Source organism: Lepidothrix coronata, unplaced genomic scaffold (assembly GCF_001604755.1).
Source record: "Lepidothrix coronata isolate B3197 unplaced genomic scaffold, Lepidothrix_coronata-1.0 Scaffold165, whole genome shotgun sequence".
NCBI lineage: Eukaryota > Metazoa > Chordata > Aves > Passeriformes > Pipridae > Lepidothrix > Lepidothrix coronata.
The window spans coordinates 1,906,060-1,933,764 of record NW_016690345.1 but is presented as its reverse complement, the minus strand read 5'-3'; the positions used below and the strand labels follow the sequence as shown (position 1 = coordinate 1,933,764).

The 27,705-nt window shown below is 42.3% G+C and overlaps 1 protein-coding gene across 3 annotated transcripts in view; it reads left to right on the top strand.

The window, feature by feature from the left end:
• ERBB4 (erb-b2 receptor tyrosine kinase 4) overlaps positions 1-27,705 on the top strand; it is a 374,576-nt gene that overhangs the window by 170,015 nt on the left and 176,856 nt on the right. For all 3 annotated transcript variants that reach the window (XM_017829495.1, XM_017829493.1, XM_017829494.1), the window contains exons 3-4: positions 1,019-1,153; positions 23,769-23,834. In XM_017829495.1, coding sequence (XP_017684984.1) covers positions 1,019-1,153; positions 23,769-23,834 — 201 coding nt within the window. The remainder of the gene's footprint in view (positions 1-1,018; positions 1,154-23,768; positions 23,835-27,705) is intronic.

Genomic DNA, 27,705 nt, shown 5'->3' with positions numbered 1-27,705 from the left:
CATTAGTAACTAACCTTCAACATTTCTTTGCTGAGGCTTGAATCTGTGACTCTGAGCGGTGCCAAAGGTTTTAGCTGCATAGCTCCTGTTAGTTTTAATGAAAGTCACGTGGATTGTCCTCTGCTTTGTAAATAGGAGAGCCGGGTTAAGTAGAGAAATTGTGAATTTGAACAAGAGTTTAGAGGGTAAAAAGCCAAGATATTGCTTCAGAGGAAACCCTGATGCTACAACCAACAACTGTAAGATCATTTTCATGTTGAGATTTGATAAATCAAGTCTTTAGAGACAGGGTAACAAAGCATTTTTTTAAACAAATTCACATAAACACAAAATTAAAAAAAAAACCAAAAACAAACAATCAAACAACAAAACACACAAAAACCCACAATGCAAAAAAACCCTCAAAATTTCTATCTGCTCAGAAGCCATCTCCCTTCAACATAAAGCTTCCAGCAAGGCACCTCAGTGGCAGTTTTGGGTCATAGTATTGAGGTGTGGATCATTGCTACTGTGTATTTGGGTATTTTGGATCAAGCAGCACAGGCTTATCATTAAATATGCTTTTCCAGACATTGTGATGACTGGACCCTTCTCTTGTACTGTGGGCTCAGTGGAGGACATTATTATAAGCTGTAAGCATTTCTGTATATTTATTAAATACAGTATAGTGTGGTTGGTTACTCATTTTTTTTAAAGCGATTTAAGTGTTAAAGGTTATTTTACCCACAAATAACAGAACTGTTCTATACATGATCACACTGGAACAACAGGTAAGCCCAGTTTAGCAACTGTATGACTTGTCTTCATCAGGTTTCTTTTGCATGTAAATAAAGGGTTCCTCTTTACAAATACTCTAAGCTACTTGCCCTCTAGTTTTTAGAGTATTAAGTGAGATTACAGTTAGAATTTTTTGCATTTAAATTCCACGTCCTCTCTCTCCAGCACACAGAGCAGCAATAGATTCGATCAGCTGTCTGTCTAAAGTCTTACGAGTATCTTCTCTTGTTCTTTTATGCAGAAATACTGAATGGAGGGGTGTATGTTGGCCAGAACAAATTCCTTTGCTTCGCAGACACCATTCATTGGCAGGATATTGTGCGTAACCCCTGGGCCTCCAACTTCACCTTGGTTCCAACGAATGGCAGCTCAGGATGTAAGTACTCCTTTTATTCTTGACATTGTGATCTACTCGGCATGAAACAGTACGGCCACAAGTTTTCCCTGATCCTCTGTTACAGAGAATTGTGTTTATAAATTTCCCCTTCATTGTTCCCTGCATTCTTCTATGTTTGTACACGGCTTGGAGGACCACTTAGTCTCATCTTAAAAACACTGTGTCTGTAGAGAGTATTTGTGAACATCACAGATCTTCTGAACTTTCTCTCATCTACTTCCTCTCTTCTGCATATTCTTTTTTCTCTGTATTGCTAAAGCCACTGTGCTGCTGTGGAAGCACAGATGTTATTGTTTGCTTTGCATTTGTTCCTGCTGCTCAGGCTGGTCCTTGAATTGCACTGGTCTGTCTATGGCATGATAACTAGCTGCTGGAGTAAGCAGCTTGCTGGTACAAGCTCATCAATATTTTGACTTTAGATGAGAAATGAACCTCAAAGAAATAGTTATCCTGTTGTCTTGTGTGTATATCCCTGAAGAAAGAGAGAGAATTTGGAAAGGCTGTGGTGCTCTTCACAATATAGCCAATAAGTCTCTGGTTTTATTACATTGTCTTTATTTTAGAGCTTTCGATTCCAAACATGAAATATCTGTGTACTTTGATTAATTTGTTTGATCCGTTTATCTATTTCCCTTCCCTAGAGTTATTCACCTTCAGTAGTATTTTGATGATTCTTATGATTCTTGCAGCAATGCTGAATTCTGGTGAACGGTGGTGACAGTGATACAGAGCTTTTAAGTAAAATGTTCTGTAATGTAGAAAAGTGCATTCAGAATGAATACCGTGCTATTAAACAGTACCCTCAGGATGTATCAACATTGAAATTCAGATATAGGCTAGGAAGAAGTTTATATCAGATGTCAGAAGTGACACCACAGCAGACATATTGTTCTGAGCATTTCCAATATAGGAGCATTCTGGATTGTTTACCATATGAGAAGGTGTCCCTCAAGGATGTTTAAATGATTGGTTGCCTCTTTAGCTTTCACTACAGCCTAGGAAAAGCTTGATTGTATGTTGGGAACTCATGAAAAATAAAAAAGGTTGAGAGACTGGGCAAAGACCATTAGACGAGTCCCCGTAATTTCAAGCCAGCAATGTGTTTTTAGCCAGGTGATTTGTATTGTAACAGATTTTATATAAGGCTGACTTGCTTTTGTATATCTTACCTGTTACCCTCAATACCAGAGCACAGCTACTTGAGATAAGGCTTCCTCCAGGAGCCTGCCAAACTGCACTGCTCCTTGATGTTCCAGCTTGGGATCTGAGGCTCTTCTTGTCTGCCTTCTGGCTGGAAACTTGACACATTTGTAAATGCAGCCAGCTATCTTATTTGCATGTTAAAAACCCCTCATCACTGGTGATGATCAGTTCTAGGCAGAATTGATAAAACCTTTGAAGGTGAGGGGATGCCTGTATCCTTTTATGAGTCATTACTTCAAGGAAAAGACTCCGTTCTTACTTGTTTGTTCTGTTATTGGGTTTTCTTTTAACCTTTGCCAGATCTTCAAGACAAATGCTTCTGCGACACCAAGGTAATAAGCTCTTTTAAAAAAAGCAACCAACATCAGTGCTACCTTCTTGAGCTAACGAAAGTTTTACTGGTGACTCCAGAGGAACCAGAACTGAGTACTTTTGGAATCACACCCTGAAAGCAAAGAAGGCAAATATTAGCTCCCACAGCAAGATGAAAGGATGTATGTACCCAAGTTCAGTTTTTTTCAAACATTTTTTGATTCCTTTTGAGTTGTTTTCAGACACAGGGAAGGAGCAATTCGTACTTTGCCATTTGTGCTTGATCAACGTGATAAACAGCATTATGTCAGTGATGATTGAAAGCTGCATCCCAAGGCAGCTTTAGTAAGATAGCCACCCATATTTTTCCTTACTTGGGCTGAAGTGGTGCACAGTTGGACTATATTTAATTTAGTAAACATAAGTCTCCTCCAAGAAACTGGATTCCATCTCAATATTATTCGTGAGTCCTGTGAAATTTGATTAAATTAGCTAATCCAAACCATTTCTGTCTTCATAGCTTATGTAAGTGAAAATCTAAACCCCAGTATACAGAAAGCCAACCGATGGCTAAAATGGTTTAACAAGGGTGTTAAGGCTTTGGGAAACAAAGAACCCACTATCTAAAATAGCCTATAATTGAATACCTGTCTGTGGGGGGGTGCACATGTGTTTTAGGCACACATATACAACTTGGAGAAATGAGCATTGAATTATAACCTTAGAATGGAAATCGGTATAGAATGTAATTAAATGAGGTATATACTTCTCAATTTTGGCTCATATGTCACTTTTCATAATCTGCTAGGCAGTGTGGGTGCTTGCTGTGCCCAGCCTTGCTAGTTTTCACTTTTTCACATTAAAATCAATGCTGCAAATGATGTCCACTGTGTAACAGTCTTCGGTTCCTTTCTGCATAGACTGTGACTCATGCTGTGATCCAGTATGTGTATGTATTTACTGTTTGAATCTCAGGTGTCTCCTATCCAGTGCAAATCTTGGTTAAGTCTCTGGTTCTCCTCCCTGGGGTACCATTTCTGGTTCCATTTCCATCTGAGGGGCCATTTCCGATGGTTGAGGGTGGATAGGGAGGGGGAAACTCCAGCACCAGGGGTTTCTTCCGCCCCGGAGGCTGGAGGGGAGAGGTGCTCCCCCCTTTCCCCCACCATGGCAGCCACAGAGACAGCACACAGGACATGGAGAGGAGGCAAGAGCGAGTTTATTGTTGGGTTGGTTACATATATAGGTTTAGGAGGATTCACAGAGTAACCAATTACAGGTCTCAAGGGGCTTACAGGAACACCAGTCACAGGAAGGGGTTAACAACCAATAGGAAGGGGTTAAAAAAGGCCAGTGAGAAGACTTCTTGATATCTTCTCAGGACATTCCTGAGACAGAGGTAACACCTGCCGTGGGGGGTCTTGGGAAGAAGAAGCATGAGTTAGCAAAGAGACTACAAAAAGCCATTTTGAAACATGTTTAAACACCAGTTTCTCATATACTGCCGATTTACTGCCACATAAGTCCACTGGAACTGTGTAAGTACACCTTGCTTGGCATTACTGAGAATATCCTAAGTGCAAGAGATGTCAAGGAAAGCCCTGCGGGACTTTCCATGTCAGAATATTTTGAAAAGAATTTGTGGGTTTTACTTCCTATCTATAAGCCTTTACAGGAGAGGCAACATCAACCTGGGAACGTGAACCAACCAAACCTGCTATGTGAAGCTCAGCAAAGTCCATCCTAGTAGTAATTTAGGAAAGTCTGTGGAAGTGTGTGATCATGGTAAGCCTTGTGCCTTGTGAGTCTTGTGTGGTAGTGTGTGATCATGTAAGGCATGGCACATCATGCGCCATGTTTAGCCATGACTGGCAGGACCTGAGGAGTAGCTTATGCCCTGGGAATTGTTAGGGCTGTTTCATTGAGACCACCTCAGTAGTGGTCCCTGGCAGAGAGTATTTCTGTGGACAAAGGCTGCAAACTGCCATGAATGTCAGAATCAGGTACTTCATTGTTCCAGCAGGTCCTACAGCCTGAAATGCAGTTTATTGTTTTGGCATCACTGGCATCGGTAGCAGACATAAAATCAACTCTAAAAGTGTCTGTGTATCCAAAAGAGCAAAGGCCCAACTTTAGAGGAGAGCCCACCACTTGCTGGGTTTTGGGCAATGCCAGAGTGGCTCCAGCAGGTTGATACAAGTGCAGTGTCACACTGTGGGCACCTGTGCTTCACAGTGTGTGTCACTCCGGGCACAGCCACGATCCTTGTGAGGGAGCTGACAGGGCAAGCTGCTGGTGCTGCTCACTTCCCCAGCCAGCCAGAAAAGCTGGTAATGGTCCAACTTCAGGGATAATTTCATTTGCAACCCTCCCTGCTGCTCCAAGGCTATCAACAGAGGAGGAAGACAAAAGGGCGGAGTAAAACGAAGATGCTTTGAAGTGAAATCAGTCCCCTGCCTCTGTGCCTGTTTCATAGCTTGGATCTGCCAACTCTGGCAACCTTCTTCATTTACATCAGTGCTAGACAGGAGAGAAGATGGCCGGTGAACTCTAGGAATAAAGCTCTTCTGATTCCCTTCTTTGCAGACTTTCATTGTCACATCAGTGTTAAGAAGCCAGTTGAAAAGGCCGTGGCATCTTAAACGCTGACAGAAATACTGCAGATGTGAATTCTAAGAGCTGCTACTCCTTTTTTTCTGTTTCTTTAGCCTAAAATGCATTCTACCCATTGCTTCAAGTTCTGATCACATGAAAGCAGGAAAGCTCATGTTAGAGGCCTTTGAATGACATGGTGTTGCTGTTAGGATGCACAGAGCTGGTGGCTGCCAGCAGTGCAGCTGCAGTGGAATAAACAAACCTTGTACCAGGGACCACACATGTTCCAGCTTTCTGAGGACAGATCCTCTGTGCCTGGCATTTCGACTCACATGCTGAAATACAACTAGTATTTACTGTTTGCAGAGCCTTCCCATACTGGTATCTTGTAACTGAAGCTTTTGGAATTAATTGTAATTTGAAAGCAGCCTTCTCTTCCATCCACCTGAATTCGGCACTGTCAGCCTGGGGTTTTTAAGCTGGGCACCTTGCAGTGGGAGTATCAAAAGTGCTTAACTCTCTAAGGAATAAAATTCTCCCTTTAGGTTTATGTCACTGAAATTGTTTCTGCAATGTTCAAAATTGTTTTCTCTCCTTCCAAAAATCATCCATGAATTCAAGCATTAGCTAAGCATGCTAAAGCCATGCTTTGCAAGAGCATATTCCCCTGTTAGCACATCCACTTGTTGGATTTAGTCCCTTAACTGAAGAACCAGAGCTAGAAATGCAAGGTGCAACTCCCAGTGATGGTGCAAGAAATAAAGCAGGAAATCAGGATTAGACTTCTCATCTAAAATGCCTCTAGATTAGTAGGCAACTGCTCTCTGACCAGCTGTTGGGAGAGTCCAGTGAAAACCTGGCTGCTTTGATTGGTGTCTTCAATGTTCTCCATGGTTTTGTTGTTAGCAGGAACTGGCCAAGCCCCAACTTGTGCCAGGTGAGCTCTTTTGCAGGATTTGACAAAGACAAAATCAGAATTTTCAGAGGAACTTTGCTTGAAGGCTCTGTTTCACAGAAAAACTTGTAAGGTTTGAATTGTTGTGTTGAGGTCACTTGCATAGCCAATAGCAAATGTTCAAATCAGCCAATAATGCATTTAAAAATACCGAATCTATATGGATACATGTTCATGATGGAGCTGGTAACTGTTTGGATAATAAAGATTAAAAAATTACTTTCCATTTCCAAGTTTAAAAAAGAGTTAGAAAAGCTGCTTTTCAAGGAATTATTCAAGAAAAATGCAAGACTGCGTGTTGGCATATGCTTGGAGTTGTGCAAACTAAATTCTATGAAAATTAAACCCATTTTAAAGTGTTCTCCTGAACTGAAGTTTCTGCTCAGACTCTGAAGTGAGATCTGTGGAAAAAATTCCCTTGATTGATCTGGCTTTTCAACTGAGCCCCTGTCAGCTGAGGAAAAAAGCTGGAATTTTTTGGCAATATACTTTTTTGGACAGAACAGTTTCAGTTACTTGCTTTTCATAATGTAGTACTCCTCAGTCATTGCTTTGTACCTAATTGCACCTAGTAATGTAAAAACATCCAGGTTCTGATCTGTGCAGAAGTACTGCTGCAGTGTTACATGGTACACAGGGAGAAAAATCTTGATCTTCAGTGATGTGCCTGTGATTCAATAAATCCCACGATGTATTCCAGGGAAACACTGCTTTAAAACTTCACTCCATTTTACCTGTTGATTCATAGATTTTTCAAGGGCAAAGGAAGCCTTGAAACATCATTAGCACTGATTCCCTTGTATGTGGAGGCCCTGAAGTACCATCAACTTGCCTGTCATTGAGCTCAGTAACTTCCCCAACCGCAGCTTATCTTCTAACCCAGCTTTGAGTTTCAGCAGCAGTTCCAGCCCCAGTGAGGCTGGAGCTCCTGCAGCTGTGGGATGGGTGAGCACAAGGCTTTGGTCCTCTGCACACTATCCTGGCACTGCTCCGAAGATTTGCAGAAGTGCAGCTGTCCCTCAAGAAGCTGGTTACTTCCTAGTATTAAAAGGAATAATACCAGCTTTATCTCTAATTCTCTGTTACCTTTATCTCTAATTGGAACACAGTTTTAAATTGCAGATGTTGTTCCATCTTACGCTTCCTCCAGCTGACTCAAAGAGCTCTCATAGCCAGCATTTTCTCCCTGCAGAAATGGCATGTACCATGTAATCAGCTCACCTTCTGATCTTCTTCCATAAGCTAAGCAGGTAGGGGCTCTCATATCTCTCTCGGTGAGGAATTTCTTTCCAGCCCCAGAATAATTTTAGTTGCTTGTCAATGTAAACTACGTGTATTTTTCTATTTTCTTTTAGAAGGCAGAAACCTGAGTGAATATAGCATTTTATTACAGATTTAACCAATATCCCATAGAAATAAAAATTGTAGCCTTTGTGTTTCAGCTTCACACAACAGCAAGACTGCCTGGTTTTCAGGCAGTTCTGAAATCTGTGTGATTTAGAAACTCCCTTTTCCCCCCACAAAATGTAACCTGTGTGTTCTGTTTTGAAATATGCAATGCTATGTTTGGCTGTATAAAAGCCATTCGATGTGAGTGACTCCAGCTTACCCACCAGCTTGGCTCACTCTCTGATACTGGCTGCTCTTTACTGTAATTTGCTGGGATTTCACTCTTTCTGTCATCTGTACATTTTATTGCCTGGGATTTTTTAATAATTTCTAAACCTTTGGCTGGAATATTAAGAAGCATCAGTCCTGGGGATCCCTGAGGAACCACACCCCAATTGTATTATAATTGCTCATTTACAGCTACTTTTGGAGAGCCTCCAATTAGCTGGCTCTTAATGCATTTTTCATGTGTTTTATTAATATTGAAACATAGAGACAAATCTAATTAAATGTTTACCGTTTAGCCAGTGCTCTGTATTTTAATTAAAGGAACAGAAAATGGACTTGCCAGCTGCACAGCTTCTTATGAAGTCAGCTCTCTGTTCTCCTGGTGCGGGCAATCCAGACTGTCATTTTTCTTACCTGGGTGCAGGTGTGTTTGGAAGCATTACAGCTCAGTTTGACATATTTATCCCTGTCTGGTATGTATGTGGTTGATGTGAGCCTGTGCTGGCTCTGTATTCTTTTTTCTGGTTTTTTTCCCTTTCTTCATTTTCTCTGTTACACTGTGTTTGTGAGTTGCTTTATTCAGGTTAAGCTGCTGCCCCATCAGCCCTGATAACTGAGCGTTTGCTGGGCTGTGTTCTGCTGCAAGTTTTCCACATGCTAGCAAAAGGGGTAATAGAGTTTCTAGAAAGATACTTCTTTAAAATATTGCAGAAATGGGAATAATTTGGTAGAAACTTAGTTTAGTAGAAATATCTCTTTATGTCACATTAGTTTAAGGCCAGAAGCTGCTTACATTTTTTAAACCAGTATAGAAGTAAATCAGCTACATGGATACATGTACATCCTTTTCAGCACACATTGTATATTCTCATACTGCATTTCACAAAAAGCATGAGTTGATATTTGCATAGAATTCTGTACAAGTGATAAGAGTGATAAGCTTTATATTCTCCCTGGGGTGTTAACAATCTGTGTTTGGAGTTGCTGGCAAGGAATGTAGGTGACTTTGTGTACAGCCATTTATTGCAGCTACAGAACAAGGTCTGACAGGTGGCCAGCCCCTTGATTTAATGTTCAGTAGTGACCTTGTAATTCTTCACAGAGCACATAACTCATTTTTTGTACCAGTAGTTGCAGTATTAGAAAAGAATCATTTTATTTACACGTAGTGACTTATCTGGAAATTTATACTCAGGTCAAACCATTGGGTATTTAACTCTGAAGTAATTATGTGATAGCTATGAAGCACAGGCCTTCCTCAGATCCTTGCAATCTCTCCCAAAAGTCCCAACCTTCCACCAGTTCTCAGGTACACTGTGCCTAAACTGTCTAAAATGATACACACGTGCATACCAGTGTTTCCAGCTGGACCACCCAAAACAGAGTCCTGCATAGGACCATCCCTGCTAACATCAGGAAGCCACACTGGTGACGTGGGGAGTCTTGGATCAGAGCAGGAGGGATGATGGAGTCCTTTCCCTCAGGTATAAAAAGCCACTGGTTAGTAAAGATTGAGGAGAGATGAATGCTGTGGAAATACAAGGAAAGCTTTTATTCAGACCAATAGATGCTACTGCAACAGGAGACAGTTACATTTAAATCACAGCTATGTGTAAATCTACACCCTAGACCTCAGTAGCAGGACACAGGCAAGAGAACCACGTTTTCTCCAGTTACTTCTCCGAGGTATTTTGTGTTGTTTCAAAGCATTTTGTGTTTTTTCAAGGATTTTGCTCTGCAGAAGGCCGGAGTAACAGGAGTATATTTATGTATGCTGGCAAAAAGAAAAGAGGGAAGTGACTAATTCATGCTTAAAGCCACCTTTCAGAATAACTAGTGTATCATTTTTGGTGTACATCTAAATTGGAAACTACCTACGGAGAAAACGGCATTGCAGAAAGCGTACCCTGAAGACATTTGTTATTTCAGAGCTTGTTAAATTATAGCCTTTCTTTGAGGTTATTGCTTGAAGTTCAATTAACATTTTAAATGCATGTTTGGAGACCAGCAAACAGAGCTTCAGCAGACAGGTGGTCTCTGTACAGAAGGCGTTCCCTGCCACCGGTGTCACCGTGGCAAAGCCAGAAGGAGAAGCTGTTCTTTTTGATAAAAAGCCACAAATACCTAAAACGTTTTATGAAAGCTCCTGCCATGTGACACACACTTCATGGGCTTACAGCACTGCGCTTTAGCGGCAGTTAGGGTTCCAGGGATATCTCAGCTGGAAAAAAAATTTATATCACAGCTGAATATAGACAACCAGAAAGTCTCACAACTGCATTTTGTTCAGCATACATGGAGGTTGCTTTTCCTTCTCTTAAGAAATCTCTGCTCAGGAGAGAATTTATTTATTTAGCTGGAATTGAAAGACAAATACAGTAACAGAAAAAATTGATTTTAAAGAATAGTTTTGCCAAGCATATGTACCTGAAGATGGAGGAATCAGTGAAATCCAGTGGGTACAATGAACTTGTTTTGCATCAGAATGGCAAGCTGAACTGCTTGAAGTTGCCTGTAATGTTTTTCCTCAACTCAGAACAGTGTGTTTTGAATAAAGGGAATCAGTTTAGCTTTCTAATAATACCTTCAGCCAGCATTTCCAGAAGGGATTTTTCATTTGGTGACTGCCCTTGAAACAGATTTGAAAAGCAAGCAGACATGGCATTTAATGGATATACACCTCTAACAGTTGAGTAACTGAATAAAAAGTAGGTAACAAATGCAAATAGGAATAAATAATGTTGTGAGGGACAGAACTCCTTAGGCTGCCACAGCCTAGTGCAGGGATCTAGCAAGGTAACTGCTACAAAGGTGGGGATCTTTAGGAGTTGTGGATACAAAAAGGAGGGCACTGAGAAAGCCAGCATTAACAGTTTCTGAAGAACCTCTGACATGGGCATCTGTTGGCACTGAAAATTATATTTTGGGTAAAGATAAACAAAAAATCCCCAACTGCAAAACCAACTCCATCTCTGACAAAGTTCTGATCTCTTTTACTGAGTATCTTCCTTCCTTATTATTAGCAGTTGCAGGGTGAAAGTCACCCAGCAAGTGGCACAGGTTTCCATGCTGATGTATAAAAATATTACAAAGTGGCACTATGTCTGCAGCTACAGAATTTAAGTAGGCCTCCACATAGTAGTGTGCGACAACTGTTGGTAAATGCTTATCTTTTAATGGCAACCTGTGTATGTATAATGTATTACTGTATACCACCTGTTTATAAGCAGATTGGTGTTTAAGCAGTGTATTGCACAAGGGAGAGGCTTTCAGGTTAAATGAAAGCATCCCTTTTCATTACAAGCAACTTTATCACAAACACCGGTGTTTCTTGAAAGTAGGAAATAAACCTGAAATACTGTGAATATTTAAAATAGTCTAATTGAATGGTAATTGTCAGATTTGTAGTGAGTGGGTGGGTGCAACTGGTCTTTCACAGCAAGCTCCAGCTGCTCTAGCGAGCTACCTTTAAAGAGCTGCTTAGGGAAAGGGAAAGGAAAGAAAGAGTGTAAAATCAGCTGCCTAATTGTGTCTACTGGATCTCGAAGCTGCTGTGTGCCTCCCACCCTGTTGAAGCTTCTGTTGTTTGAGCTGCACGATGCAAGTCCCAGCCAGCCGTCAGAGTGGGCTTAGTTGGTGCTGCTGCACAAAGGTAGGTGTATCACAGGGGGTGGGTGCAGTGTTGGGACTACTCAGCTGGCTTCTCCCAACAATCTCTTCTTTCTTGCATCAAACACAAAACCACTCCAAGCCTTTGTTGCGATTGTATCTGTATTTCTATAATGATTTTGTTACACATGCCTGTTTTTGCAGAAATCCTCAGACCTGTCACTAAAGTTCCTGTCCTGTGGACAGCCTGGCTGAAGGTCTCTGGCCCCTGGTCTGCTCAAACCCAGGGCAGCTTCAGGGTCTTCTTTCTGATCCCTTCACACTTTCTGCATGGAGAAGGACCTTGCTGGGTCTTCATATGGAGCTTAGTGACTGGAAAGGAAATTTCTGTCTGCTAAACAATGTGTAGGAAGTAGTAAAGCAAAAAACAAGAGTGCATTTAATGCTCTTGCTGTGTCTCACGTGTGCCTGTGTTTAGGATCTCCACATTCTTATCTCCTTGGGCAGGTGTTCAAAGGACCTTCCCATCTCAACAGTTTCTTTCTGGTCCTCTTGTAGGAACTTGTAATTTACCTTCAAAAACTCATAAAAGCCATCATCAGTGAAATGTTCTGGCATAGGGCAAATGCTGGAAATATTTGCATAGTAAAATACTTAATTCAGGGTTTTCACATTGTTTTATATGAATTGCTACTTATTGTAGTGGGCTGACCCTGGCTGGGCAGCAGGTACTCATTACAGCTGCTCTCTCACTTCTCTCTGCAACTGGACAGAGGAGAGAAAAAACAGTTAAGAGTTAAGATGTGGGAGAGGTCACTTACTGATCACCATCGCGCAAAACAGACTCAAACTGGGGATATTAATTGAATTTATTACTAACAGGGTCAGAGTGAGAAGTAAAATGATCTTAAAAACACCTTCCTTCTGCCCCTCCTTCCTTCCGTGTTCTCCCCCCAGCAGTGCAGGGGGATGGGGAATGGGGGTTATGGTCAGTTGTTGTTTCTGCCACGGCTCAGAGAGAGGGGTCCCTCCCATGGGAGACAGTCCTTGATGGACCTCTCCAGCATGAGTCCGTTGCTTGGGCAGCAGTTCTTCCTAAACTGCTGTCCTGTGGGTCACTCCTCCATGGCGTACAGTCCTTCAGGAATGAGCTGTACCAGCATGGGTCCCCCATAGGGGCCACAAGTCCTTCCTGGGAAAAACCTGCTCCAGCGTGGGCTTCCTTCTCCACAGGCTGCAGGTCTCCGGCAGGACCCCACTCCATCTTGGGCCTCCCATGAGGTCACAGCCTCCTTCAGATATCCATCTGCTCCAGCACAGGCACCCCCATGGGCTGCAGGGGGGTCTCTGCACCCTGATGCTCCCCCATGGGCTGCAGGGGGGGTCTCTGCACCCCGATGCTCCTCCATGGGCTGCAGGGGCACAGCTGCCCCACCATGGGCTGCACCACGGGCCACAGGGGCCACAGCTCCGGCACCTGGAGCACCTCCTGCCCCTCCTTCTGCACTGACCTTGGTGTCTATCTTGTTGTTCCCCTGTTCTCACTCCACTCTTCCCTGGCTGGAATTTTTCACTGCACCACAACCGGTGCTGTTATTTAAGAACAACTGTTCTTAACTATGTTGTCACAGAGGCGTTACTGTCACTCCTAAATGGCTCGGCCTTGGCCAGTGGCAAGAGGCCTGTCCTGGAGCCGGCTGGCATTGGCTCAAGAAGACAGGGGAAGCTTCTGGCAGCTTCTAACCAAAGCCACCCCTGTAGCCCCCCCGCTACCAAAACCTAACCACAGAATCCCACTACACTTATAAAAACAACTTCACACCAAATTCATAGTATTACACCTACGTGATAGTCAGATAATGTCCACCTCTGAGCAGATCTCTGATAACTGAATATTATCCAGGAAATTGCAGTGTGAAATTTGTTTGTATGATTATTTTAGTTGAGTATTTGTGTATAGCAAAGACTTAATCTAAATATCAGCGTATATGCCCAGGCATTATTTTCCAACAGAGAAGGGGCTTCTGTGCTCCAAGTATTTTGTAATAATCAGTTTTGTTTCAAATAGCCAAAGATATATTTTGAATAGGCCCATTATGATTCTTATTCCAACTTTCCCTAAAACTGGAGTCCAGATTTCATGGGAATGGAGAATTCCTTTCTACTATCTCCATCTAATTGAGTCAAAGGTTGGTGAAAACATTGGCACTCCTAAATACACCCAACCAGACTCTAGGAATACTACATGGCATCAAGAAAGAGTAAAATGAATTTTAAAAGCCACTTAAATTTCAACTTCTCATTTCCTTTCTTTGAGGTTATTACTTTGTTTAAAAAACGAAAACTGTATGCCTCTCTGTTTGAACTTTATTACTGCTTTGGCTGCATTATAGGAACATTATAACAGGACATTATTTTGACTTATGTGGTTTAGACTGACTTGATCTGTTTGACAGTGGAGGAGTTGCTATTAAACAAGCACAAGAACACCCCCAGCTATAGCATTTAGTTTTCAGTGTGTCTTCAAGTTTGTTGAAAGCCTCCTTTGAAAATATTCTCTATCAGTGCAGGAATTTTTCTCTCAGCATTGCACATTATGTCCAAAAAAGCAACCTGTACCTGCATCCCTCAGTTCTCAACCAAGTTATCCATCAGACAATACGTGCTGCTGCTCCTAGGGACAGGTACCTGGCTCAAGATTTATTCCAGGCACTGCTGTGGGTGCCCATTTGATCACTGTGGTCAGTAGGAGTTGTTCCTGTTGACTTTTTTATCGTTTTTGATTTCACACGTTGTGACACCAAACAGAAACCCCAGCTGCTGTGAGCCAGAGTGAAAAGTGCCAGGGCAGTGTCCTTGGGGCAAGGAAGGATGTGGGTGTCAGCGTTAGGCATTGCAGTAACTGCTGCTTAGCTAGGAAATGTAGGCATTGCCAGACATCCCCATGCAAGGGGTAATACTGAGATGAATGCAAAGGCATAGAGGATGGTGGGGTTTTTTCTCTATCTGCTGGAATCTGCAGAGCCTTCCCCTCACAGACCTGTCTGCAGAGCCTTCCCCTCACAGACCTGTCTTCTGCTTGCACTCAAATTTCCTCAGTCAGAAGGACTTTTTTCCCCTTTTATGAAACACTCATGAAGCTCATGAGTTCTCCAGGATGTGGGGGAGCAGGGTTCAGTTTTCTACCTTGCATCAAGGCATTCCAATCTGTATGTCCTGTCTCCCACTTCCCTGTGGAAACTGCCCCAAGTTGGTCTGAGCCGGGATTTTTTCTACTTCTGTTGATATTCTGAGTATTAAGTAATCATTGGGTTAAATACAAAAATAGTCCTAGGGGTGCACTGATGCACAGCTCTCCAGTGAACACAGCCACTGTGCTGTGGGGCAAGAACCCAAGAATGGTTGCATGCTGTGTCCAGCTCTCTCCCTTCAGGGCAGATGAGCTTCCTGTGTCATCAGAAGAGCTATCTTCGGAAGGGATGGCTACTCTGTGCTTTCCCCTTCTAGACAACAGCCTACAGACTGTTTCTTGGGTTGCTGACCTGGGAGGAGAGAGTCTTCATTGCAGCAAGCAAAGGAGAAAGTGGGATGCATAACCCTGCTTCCTAAGCGAGAGTTAACATACAGATGGTGGGATATCACCTTCTCCTTCTGCTCAGAGGAAAGGGAAAACAAGAGTTAACCCTGTATGTTGAAGGGGTCTGGGGTTGTGATTTGTGTGCTTTGAGGATGGTCCATATGAGGGAGGGTGTTCCATTTTGAGCCCAGTGTAAATCCCTGTTAGGCAGAGCCCAGGATGCTCTGCTGCTCAGGAACAGAGGCCCTGCTGTAGTGCGTGAGGATGGGCACTTAGCTATGGCTTACTGGAGGGGAGTATAATTTTTTAACAATAATGATTACAAGGAAAGATTCCCGAGGGCTTGTTGTTCTTGATGAGCCTGCCAAGCAGCAGGTATGACTTGACCTATCGTTTTAGCCTTCCGGCTGTGTCTCCCCATTTGCTCAGGATCCCTGTGTGCATGTTCAGGAAGGCATTTCATGCTGATTGGAACTAATTCACCATCACAGTGGGGGGAATTCACTTACATTCCTCTGTGCTAACAGCTATAAGCAGTGATAATTAATAGCTCCTAATTGCTTAATCAGTGTAAAATTTTAGACTGTGTCATATCTGAAGGTTTTTATTTTGTGTGGATGACTAAACCCCCAATTAATGCATCGAGTCACACAGCCTTAGCAGTGCTGTCTGTTCCAGACAGAGAAAAATAACCAGTGTCTTCATTACCCCCCTCAAGTCCCTTTCTGTAGTCATTACTGTGGCCTGAAGACATTTTTCTGTAGCAGCTGCAGTAATGTTACAGTGAGCTTCCTATCAGCTCAGAGCTGTCAGGGATAGATATGAATCCACCAGCCCAAGCCCATTCAATGCTGCTGACATGCTCTTCTTGACTTTCCATTTATTCCTTTACCTCTGGTGGCCAATCTCTCTTAAAATCAAAACTGTCTGCCACCAGCGTATCTAGCAATACTCTGTAATTTCACAGTTCTCAACAGATGCCTGGTCCCTGTGCACACACGAGGGTTGTCTCCATCCCACATTACTCAAGGAAATGCATCCCTCTCTGGTATTCAGTTTTTGTTTTCTTCAGTGCTGGTTCAGTTTTATCTCTGTTCCCTCTCCCTTGCACTGTCCCCGTATCTCTTTCCGTGCCTATCTTTCAGGGCATATCTCTTGGAATATTTTCATTTCCCAGACCTATTTCCCGTGCCAGTTTCTTTTCAGTTGCCTGTGCCTGAGTCCCTCTCCATTTATGTGCATCTCTTTTCTTATCTACTGAGGAAGATGAGGGCAAGATAGAGGAGTTGAATGGCAGAGTTGAAAGTCCCTGTTGGAAGTGATTGTTAGCAAGAGTTTGCTTTCCCTGTTTCTGGGCCCCAGTGGTCCCTGAACACTGGATGCATCCGTTAGGGGTGGGCACAAGGAAACTTTGACTTATGGTGAATGGATGGATCCATAGAAGGTGCTGTGCTTTTCAACAGTGTAAGTGCTTATTTGATGTGAATTTTAAATGCTATGTGAGTTTTCCCTGCAAAGGGATCCCGTTAATATTTGCGCAGGATATCTCTGTTGGGCAAGAGACTTCAGGATGGAAGCAAAGATAAAGAGAGGAGAGAGAAAGGTCAGTTACAGTGCTGCCATTTACCACAATAAAAGTAACAATATCAGTGAGGGCGCAGCTTGTTAAAGAAAAGCCTGAATTTTATGGGACTAATACTATGTTGGAAAACTGGTTGGTGATACATCCCGAGGTGGATTCGTCTGACATGAGTGAAAGCCACAGAGTTTGTTAGCAGTAGAGAAATTGGCCCTTTGATTTCTGTATCCCATAATGTTTCTACACAGAGGAAGAAAAAATAAGCACTAGATATTTCTATAAAACATTTTCTTCTTTTACTGTAAGTTTTACTTTCTCTTGCGACATGTGTCTCTCCTGCCATAAGGTAAAGAAATCCTGAGAAGTGTGAGACTCTGTTAGGTAATTAACTGTCAAATCAATAGGAGAGATCTGAAGGCTAGCACAGGGCAGGTAGGAAATGCAAAATGAATTTTACCTAACAAAGAAGTGTGAATGAATGAATGAATGTGATGACAGGAATAGTTGGACAAGGACAGGGAAAGCATTACAGCCTGATAAAGACAGAACAATCCATCACAACAATAGTATCTTTAATTCCTGTTAATGCTATGCTGCAGTGTTTAAATTATATTTTGATTTTGCCATCTATTCATACATAGAACTAAGGAGTTTAGCTGCCTAGAAAAACAACATGAAAGTGTATTTAAACTGTCTGTCCTACCTAAGCAATGCAAAGAATAGCCTGGGACTCTTACCAGTGTATACTTGGAATTTCTTGGACCTTGAGGCTGGTTATGTCTAGAAACATCTCCAACAGCTCTAGTGTTTTTGCAGGTGTGAATTTTTTAGGTGAAGGATGAGTTTATAAGGAGCTTACAGAAGCTAATAAATGATTTATAGGTGTTTTTTTAGCTAATCAATTATTTTAGACTGTTAGGTTAGTAAAGAGGCTGCTTCTCTACAATGGCTTGTAACCATCTAAGCAACTTTGTTTTGGCTGTGTTTATTCGCACTTCAGTAGCCATGTTGCTGATGCTAACATTGTTTAATGATTTATTAACCTCATAGAAACCATCTGTAAATGCAAGCTTTGTGCAAAGTGGGACCATTTCTTCTCTTTTTTCTGCTTTCCTTCTCCTACCAAGAGAGGTCTGCTCGAGGCAGCTGGTATAGCTGGTGGGGAAGGAGCAGTGTTTCTTCTCTGTATGACACTGAGCTTAGAGCAAAGAGGAGGAATTCATTTTTCTTATCTTGTCAGTAACTTAATCCTTTGCGGTTTTATTGTTCCTGAAATAATAAAGTCAGTCTGGAGTCAAAGGAAAGCCCTTCTCAATTCACAGGAAAGCACAAGGGTGAAGTAACCTTGGTCTTTCCCAGGCTAGTGAGCAAACATTTTCTGCTGGTGACTTTCCCTGGCTGGGGAAGCAGAAGCATCTCCCACAAATAAAACTCTATCCTGGAAATTACTACAGTGATGCTCTGCACCAGAGTCCATAATGAAGATCTGTTGCAGTAGTTTTGGCCAAGGGAAGACAAGCCCAGGAGACGAAACATTGGTTTCTGTGTGCAATTTGCCAAAGCAAAATTAATTCTCTCGTTCCAGTGGGAATCTACTCTTTCTTAACTTAGATTTCATAACAAAACCTGTAAAATTTATGAAAGCCTCTAAACTGTCATTGTGCATGCAAAACAATGCTACTATTCAGAAGCAGAAATCTACTCTAGCATCCCATCTCTAACCAGGGCAGGAGATTTTTCTAGGTTCTTTCCTTCCTTATATCACTTGGAAAAGACAGTTTTTCCCTTATATGCCTTCACTAACATGCAAGAATTGAGTGAATGGACCAAGGTAGTGCCTGGCAGATTTTTTTTTTTTTTCAAATTCCAGCTAATTTTTGAATCCTGTTTGATTGTAAATGGAGCCCACAGGTGAGTTGTTGCAGATGAGCTGTTTTACTGTTGCTAAGAGTTCCTAGATTCTGCCAATTGCCACCAGAACCAGCAGAGGAAATCACAGGAAGGAGTTCTACCCTCTTTACTCTCTACTACATCAAAAGAAAAAGAAGAACACTTCTGCAGTTTTATTGTTTGCCATTTCTTTTAGCTCTTTCTGGTGTATGTTCACAGAATCACAGAATATGCTGAGTTGGAAGGGACCCACAAGGATCATCAAGTCCAACCCTTAGCCCTGCACAGGACCAGTCCCGAGAGTCACACCCTGTGCCTGAGAGTGACACTTCTGACACTTCTTGAACTCTGTCAGACTTGGTGCTGTGACCACTTCCCTGGGGAGCCTCTTCCTGTGCCCAACCACCCTCTGGGGGAAGAACTTCTTTCCAATATCCAACCTAAACCTCCCCTGACACAACTTCAGGCCATTCCCTCGGGTTCTGTACTGGTCACCACAGAGCAGAGATCAGGGCCTGCCCCTCCTCTTCCCCTCACGAGGAAGTTGTAACTGCAGTGAGGTCTCCCCTCAGTCTCCTCTTCTCCAGGCTGAACAGACCAAGTGCCCTCAGTCGCTCCTCACATGGCTTCCCCTCAAGGCCCATCACCATCTTTGTTTTCCTCTTTTGGATGCTCTCTAATGGCTCAACATCTTTCTTATATTTCAGTGCCTAGAAGTGCCACAATATTCCAGGTGAGGCTGCCCCAGGTCAGAGCAGAGCAGGACAATCCCCTCCCTCGACCGGCTGGCGATGCTTTGCCTGATGCCCCCCAGGACATGGTTGGCCCTCCTGGCTGCCAGGGCACTGCTGACTCACGGCCAACTGGCCATCGACCAGGACCCCCAGGTCCTTTTCCTTGGCCCTGCTTTCCAGCACCTCATTCCCCAGTCTGTCCATACATCAGAGGTTGCCCCATCCAGATGCAGAATCCGGCCCTTCCCCTTGTTGAACTTCCCATGGTTGGTGATTGCCCAGCCCTCTAATTTGTTGAGGTCTCTCTGCAGGGCCTCCCTGCCTTCGAGGGAGTCAACAGCTCCTCCCAGTTTTGTGTCATCTGCAAACTTGCTCAGTGTCCCTTCCAGTCCTGCATCCAAGTCATTTGTGAGATGCTGAAGAGCACAGGGCCCAAGATGGAGCCCTGCAGAACCCCATAGTGACAGGTGGCCAGTCTGATGTCACCCCAGTCACTATTACCCTCTGTGCCCGACCTGTGAGCCAATTGCTCACCCACCACATGATGTGTTTATCCAGCTCTGGGCTGGACATTTTGTGCAGAAGGATCCTGTGAGAGTCACTATTGAAAGCTTTACTGAAATCTCAAAAGATTACATCAGCTGGCTTCCTGTGATCAGCTAGGTGGGTTACCTTGTCAGAGAAGGAAATCAGGTTTGATAAGCAGGACTTTCCTCTCATGAAACCTTGCTGGCTGTGACTGATGACAGTGTTGTCTTTCAGGTGTTTTTCAACACTTCCCAGAATAATCTTCTCCATAACTTTACCAGGCACTGGCAGACCTGTACTTTCCAGGGTCCTCCTTCTCACCCTTCTTGAAAATCAGACCAATGTTTGCCAGCTTACAGTCAGTTGGGACCTCTCTGGATTCCCAAGACTGCTCAAAAATCATTGTGAGAGCTTTTGTGATGAAGCAGCTCTTTGAGGATTGATGAATCCCATCAGGCCCCATAGATTTGTAGGGATCCAGCTTGAGCAGCAGATCCTGCATCAGATCAGGGAAGTGGTCAGAGCACCAAGCCTGACAGAGTTCAAGAAGCATTTGGATGATATTCTCAGGCACAAGGCATGAGGGCTGGTCCTGTGCAGGGCTAAGAATTGGGAGTTGATGATCCTTGTGGGTCCCTTCCAACCCAGCATAATCTGTTGGGGGGATTTAAAATATTTTAGACACAAGGAATAACAGGAATAATTTATTTTATGCCACAAATGGTTTCATGATTATTTTCTCTCAATTCTTTTGGCTCACTACGATCTCAAAATCTAAAGAAATACATGCAGGAATATCTGTGAGAAGTAGTTTAATTCCTTCAAGGGCCTTGTCAACCTTAGGGCCAATACATTTATTATCGTTTAAGCCTGACATATAAATCTAATTGTGAGACCTGCTCCTCACACAAATGCTTGTTATGCTCCTGACTGCTTATGTTGACTTCCATGGGACTATTTCTGTCTTAGATTTGCAGAGCTGATTTTAATGGGTAGCAATCTGTCCTTATTACAGTGGGAAAACCAGGTGGAATACTGAGGGATGTGAGAGCAGAATCTGAACCAGTTCATACTGAGAGCAAAGGAAGTTATTTTTCTTTTTCTAAACAACCAAACCAATACAGTCACATTATTTGGAGGGAGTTTGGGTTTTATTTTTAATTCTCAGTATATTTGACCTTCAAAAGGACACGTAACAGTTGAATTCAGAGGTGTGCTGACTACAAGCTCAGCTCCTCATTGTGTCTGTACAGCTGAGAAAAGTGAAAACAATGAAACAGACACTTTGAGTTCCCAGTGAGAAAAAGGGAAACTGGCAGCTTTTTCTTGCTTTATTGTTAAATATCTCTATTTAAATGCAAATCATCATCTGACACTGCCAAACAAAGTCATGTACCAGGCAGCAGGCATGCAAGTTAAAAAAAAAAAATTAAAATTATATTTTGAAGATGCTGAATTGCTTTTATTTCCAGGAGGGATAGAGGTAGCTGAATAAATTTTTGGTTGTGTACCGAGTATCAGCTCAGCACCCAGGAGCTTCAAATATGAAGATTTGTATTTTAAGTGTAGCTTTCACAGAAGTGTGGGCAGACTCTCTAGTTAGGGATCACTTAGAGGGATGTTGAGTTTCTTCTGTGTTATCCCACAACACATATTACAGTGGAAAGTCCAGTGCATACAGTAGGTTTTGGAAGGGGCTGGAATCCAGGGACAGAAAGGGGAAGAAGCAGCCAAACTGCTGCCTTACTCTGCCTCAGGAATGTGTGGTTACAAGTGATCAGTGCAGTGCTTTATGCTGTATCTACCTGCAAGACTTCTGGCTTTATCCCTAAACTCCAGACCTCTGAAGCTAGAGGGGCATGAGACTGGATCGCAAGGAAGGATCGGGCATAAAACAGGGTCTTTCAATAGGATTCTCTGTTGTCTGTGGGTAGTGATTCCTCCCGAGCTGTCCCCAGCAGGGGTGCTCTGGCTCAGATGGAGCAGAGTGAGGGCTGTACCTTTTCTCTGTCCCATTCTTGTTGATCAGGAGTAGCTAGTTTATAAAACCCACTTCCTGGAGGTCATTTCTATTCTGTTGAGCAAGCACCAAAATGAGCTAACAACCTGTATCTTACCAAGCCTCATCTGTTAAAATTCTTCCTTTAATTTGCTGTTTACCTCACCTTCTTTTTAAACTTCCATTCTTATAAATTAATGTGGATGTATTTGCTTTCTGTGCAGGGTTCCAGTAGTCTCTTAATAATCATAATAATCATTATTACTGATTAAAGTTGCATTATTCATGCCAGATGGAGTGCCCTCCCTGTCAGCCAGAATGAATTTGCGTTATGTAGTTATAGTACATTTGTGATCTAAATAAACAGATGGTACAATGTGACAGCAAATTATGTGCTGGTGATGTCAGCAACAATGTTTCCCAAGTATAATTGCTTTAAATGAACATGAATGCAACAAGGAGCTGGTAGCTTTAACAAGGTAGTTGGCATACAGTGTGGTAATTACCATAAAGCATCATCAATAGCGCCAAGAATGCTGAGGGAGGAAATTTAGTGACAGAAAGTCCAACTTTGCTGGACTGTTACAGCGGGTTTGCTCGGCTCTGTAACATCTCGCAGGAATAAGCACACTGCTAGCAGAGGAGCAGTGTTTTCCTTTGAGGTGATCAAACCTTAGGTGAGAGACATTTTGCACTTTCTCCAGTACTGTCTCCCATCAGGCCGTGTGGAAATTCACATAATAGCATCTCAGCGGTATTCAGTGATGAATAAACGTTTATTCAAAGACAGGGTTAGGTTCATATGGTCAAACCTGCAGCATTAAGAACTGTGTATAGTGTTCGATAATGTTTGTGTTGGGTTTCTTGGCTCATCCCTTCAAGTCTGGCTGGGGTAAAGGCTTAACTGTCTGCACCTCAGGCCCTTCCACATCTGGGGCTCAGGGTGCAGTAAGACAGGCTCTGTTTGTGTGTTCTAGGAGCATTTGACATTCAGGAGGGAGAAGCACTAGGAGCAGGAGCGTGACTGAGCTCTGGCCATGTTCAGATGGGAGCTGTGGAATGAGATCTCCATTCATTCACAGCACAGACTGGTGTGGGACTCTCTGAATGTTCTCTCAAACGGTGTAAGATGCAGCCAGAGGAGAATGTGCCAGCTCTTCTGTTTGCTTTCCAATTGCCATGATGTGGAGATGTGAACTCTGCTCCCTCTTCTGTCCAAGCAGATATCAGTCAGTAATTACTAGGTAGTTTCTAAAACCTACCAATGCTAACTCTTCCTCCTTCAGCTGTATTTTGGTGTGGAAGTATCCACGGTTCTTTTTCTTGAGGGACTAAACCTGTCAGCATGTGGAAAGATGATGCAGAGCATCATGTTCAGGTTAAAACACAACCACAGGCAACTAAAGAAACAGCAGCCAGAAAACTATAAATCCTGTGAGCTAAGCTCACAGGTTAAGAGGTTGCATAGGGCACATTTCCCTTGCCATAATATTGGACATGCAGACTATACAAACCTTTTGGGAAAAGGGGTAGCTTTCAGTCAAAGGCATTGAGTGTAGCACCCCATAGTTCAGATGACACTGGACAGGAGCTAGATAGCTGTATGTCCTTTCTAGCACAGCCATCTCTTCTCTTGTGAAGGAATCAGCAGGTCTCACATAGGCTGTAGAAAGCAACAGTGGGTGATGAAATTGTTCCTCAGTCCTCCAGACTTGCTCATCTTTTTTTTTGTTTTGTTTTAAAATGTCCCAGTCATTATGCATAGCAAAGAGGTATTCAGAGTATAATTCACTTAGATAAGTAGCTGTATTTCACATATGTTTGACACCAGTTCTGGTTATTCAGCTGCCCCTTTTTTACAGGCACTGTTTCAACCTTGGGAAAACATAAAAACCTTCCAAAGGCAAGATGGACCCTCCTCTTTGTCAGTTGCTGGATGTTAAAGGAATGAAAGGAAGCCACATTTCTAATCTCTGTCTTCCTGTCTGTTCTGCAGGTGGTCGTTGCCACAAGTCCTGCACAGGCCGGTGCTGGGGACCCACAGAGAATCACTGCCAGACCTGTAAGTGTGTGAGCCTGAGAAAAGAGTCAGAAAATGATGTAGGAGAGATTCTACTTTTTTTTTTTCCAGTTGTGAAAGGATACTATAAATTCTGAGTTTAGTATAACTCTAAAATATATAAGATTTTTTCCCATATGTTTGTGCCTACAGACAGTCTGCTTTTTTTTTACCCATGTGAATTATTTCTTTGTTTCCTCCCTTGTACTTTCTAAGACCACTTAAGCCAACTTGAATTTTCTTTCACTTCTTGTTGGCAACATGGAGCATGGCTCTTGAGAATATTGATGGTTATTTTGGAATACCCTGAAATGAATACTGCAGGAATAGAAAAAACAAGGCAGATTTGGAGATCTTTAATGATGACCTGACACTGCAAAGTTCCTGATACCAAAATACTCTGTTAATTTCAGTGGGAGCTCGGGAATAGTAGTTATCTTGCAGAATTGTTCTTTTTATAATAACTTCAGAATGTATTTGAGTTGCACTGAAAGAGAAAATAATAGTTTTTTTGTGAAGGAAGTAACAAGTGAAGGATTGTTCACAATGTCTGTCTGCCCTATTAAATTTAGAGAGCGTTAAAATGAATTTAAAAAAAGAGAGTTTCTTCCTTGTGGGCTTTCAGCTTCTTCAGATAGGCACTAAAGAGCTAGAAGTGTAGTCACAATATTGGCAGATATTAAAGAGGAGAAAATTGAAAGCTGCCTTTTCCTACAGATTTTTTTCCTTTTTCCCCCTTACAGGAGGGTGGAAATCAGTTGTGTTTACTGGAGTCACTCTTCCTGGGAAATGAAATGGTTGCTGGTAGCTCCCCCAGAGAACACTGCTCCAGCTTGTGCTTGTTTCCTTGGCTGAGTTGTAGATAGGAGGAAGGGATTGTGCCAAATTAACCACTCTCAAGCGAGCACACTAACTAACTCTGAGCTGATGATGGCCCAATGTCATCTGCCTCTTTTGTGGGACATATTAGGAACAGTGTGGCTATGCTGGTTTTTGGGGTTTTTTTGACTACTTGGAGCAAGAGATAGGAGGAAATTACAAATTACAAATGGCAAACAGCTTGACATGAATGTTTTATGAGTGAGTAGGAGCAGACAATCCGCGCTGCCCTCCTGTCTGTGGCAACACGAGGGGCACAGGTGACAGGGCTGCACACCTGCAGAGGCTCTGCTACCCTGCCTGGCACTGCTTTTCCTTCAGGAGCATCAGCTGATGCTGCTGGCAAAGCTGATGACAGTTACAGCTCTGCTAAAGTTAGCGTGTTCTTATATTACTTTCGTATGGTGCCTTATCTGGAGGTGTGACTAAAAAAACCTTCCGGACAGGTTGTAGGAATAACGGTGTAAGGTACAGTGATGCTAAGGAGATTCTTTGTCTGAATTGAGCCAGGATGTCTCCTTCCTTTGCTGACGGCCTGTATGAAAGCCCCAAAGAAGTCAGTGCTCAGAAAGCCTCCTTACATTTGGGAGGCTGAAGTACATGCAAGGCTATGTGCTGAAGTAGATAACGGAAAGGGACTTAAACCCTAGCTGACCAAATTATTTTATATCATGGTTAGAATTAATTAATGCTGGGTTTTTTTTCTCTGTCTTAATGAGAGGCCTGTTTGTCTATTAAAAGTAGTAACTTTGTAAGAAGCTGTGTGGATCCATCCAAACTTAAGGAGATTTATTCAGGCCTTATGTGGTTAGCTTATCCAAGAATAGTTTAAATCTTGGCAGTTATGATCCTGGCTCAGGCAAGGATCTTGTTATGATCAAGTTATGATCTTGGCTTATGGCAAGTCTGACTGTGTAGCTGCAGAAGTCCATGTGGCAGGATCAGCTACTGTAGTCTCAGCCTCTACAAAGCACTGCTCTCAGATAAGTGAACTGATTTGATGGATTAATGTTGTAGTACCAAAGAGAGAAAAACTTATCTGCAGTGCTGTGAAGTCAGAAGCTTAGTAGAGCTGCATGGAAGGTTTGCTCCAGGAGTGACAGCTATCTCTCCTTTCACAGTGACTGCCCTCTCAAATTCAAATAGTGGGGTCAGACTAAGGCACAACACAGGTTAAGGCACAACACAGGTTTAAGGTCATAAACTATGGAAAGACATACGCCATCGGAGTTTCAGGGACATATGCAGATCACACATTTCTACTTGAAAGAGCCACTCTACAGCCTTTTACCTTCAAGCCCATTCTGCAGCCTCTGATTGTCAGGAGTTAGTTTTATATCATATACTTCCTCTTTGCCTCCATGACCTCACTGCACCTTGGGCAAACAGCAGGATTGAAGGGAAAGGCTGGCGAAGTACATTTCTTCTTTGTATTTGCTCAAGATGTGTTTTTCTGCAAACCATGTGAAGCAAAGAATGAGAATACGAGTAGGGGCTCAAAACATAAAAATGCAAATGGGGCTATGCTTTCACTGCCTTTGTTTCTGACTTGAAAAGACATGCCTGGCTTTCAAGCTCCTAAGTGTTGTTGTTAGATACAAGCTGGAGAGTGGATGAATGGTATCATAAACACAGTGCATACCTTAACCTCATCACCTTGGGAATGCACGTCTTTCAAACATGTGTAGGAAAACACTTCAGCAGTATTGCATCCCAGTGTCAAACTGTTTCGTTCCTAGAAACAACTCAGAGGTGTGTCTGCATTTTAATAATTTCATTTTTTTCATTGAGTCACTGAGGCAAAGTTATCTAATGAGCCCTGTCCCAAGATAAGATTTAAATTGTTTTCTTGGGAAAGGATAAAAAATGAAAGATATTAATCCATGTCTTTCATTTCAAATTACATATGGAAAAAAATCAAAATCCTTTGTTTTTTTCATGAATATCATCTACCTAGGTGCTTATGTTGCCTTCCAGCAATGTCTCTGTGTTTCTAGCTCTGCCTGAAACACCACCTGCGTCTAACTCCGTCCTAGTGCCTCTCTAAATGTGACGAGAAACTTCATGTATTTAAGAAGACAACTAATAGGAAATTTAAACTAAGCTGTTCTGTTAGGAAGATAGAATTTCAGGGTAATGTTTTACACAGTTAACAATCTATTTTACTTTTATAATTAAAATATTAGTAAATGTTAGCATGGAGAATTTGAAAGCTAGATGATATTATTTGTTTCAGTGCCAGAAAAGGATAATGTGAAAATACTTTGAATAAGAATCTGTTTTTCAAAGAATTTTGGGCACCCACTGAGTAGAATGTCAACCACTTTAAAAAAATCATAATAGCAAAAACTTTTACAAGTTACTAATCAAATTTGAAAATCTGTGGTTATGTTGTTACTATTTTTGCTGTTGGTGTCTACTAAGAGTTTTAGCTGAAAAACTGAAACTTTTACAAATTGAGTACTTTATTAAAATGACAGATTATGCACTTTGTCCAAGAGGAATGTAACTGAAACAAAAGAGAAAAATATAAATTAAAATATAGACCCAACTGAGGAAAAAGACAAATAGCCTGTAAATAAAACCTGAAACATTAAACATTCAGCAAATGCAAAGTGCTCCATGACTCTCTGCGTGTACAGAAGTTTGGTTTGAGCATAATTGTATTTATACAGTCTTTGTTCAGCTGATGCTGCTGAGGAGAAGGTTCCAATGCAGTAAGTGCCCAATTAGAGCAGCAAAAGGTGAGTGAAAGTCTTGTGGGGCAGACAAAGAGCTGAACCAGCAGCTTGGATCAATCAGGGTAACCCAGCATTGCTGCTTGAAGCCAGCATCTTTAATTAAAACCCTTGTATTTCTCTAATAACTTTACATGTTCATAACACTATTTCATTGATTTCAGTTATTTCCCATTTTTTTCTTCATAGATTTATAGTGTCCTGACCTAATTAAAGATTAAGGGAAACAATAAAGGAGACTGGTTATTTGCAGACAT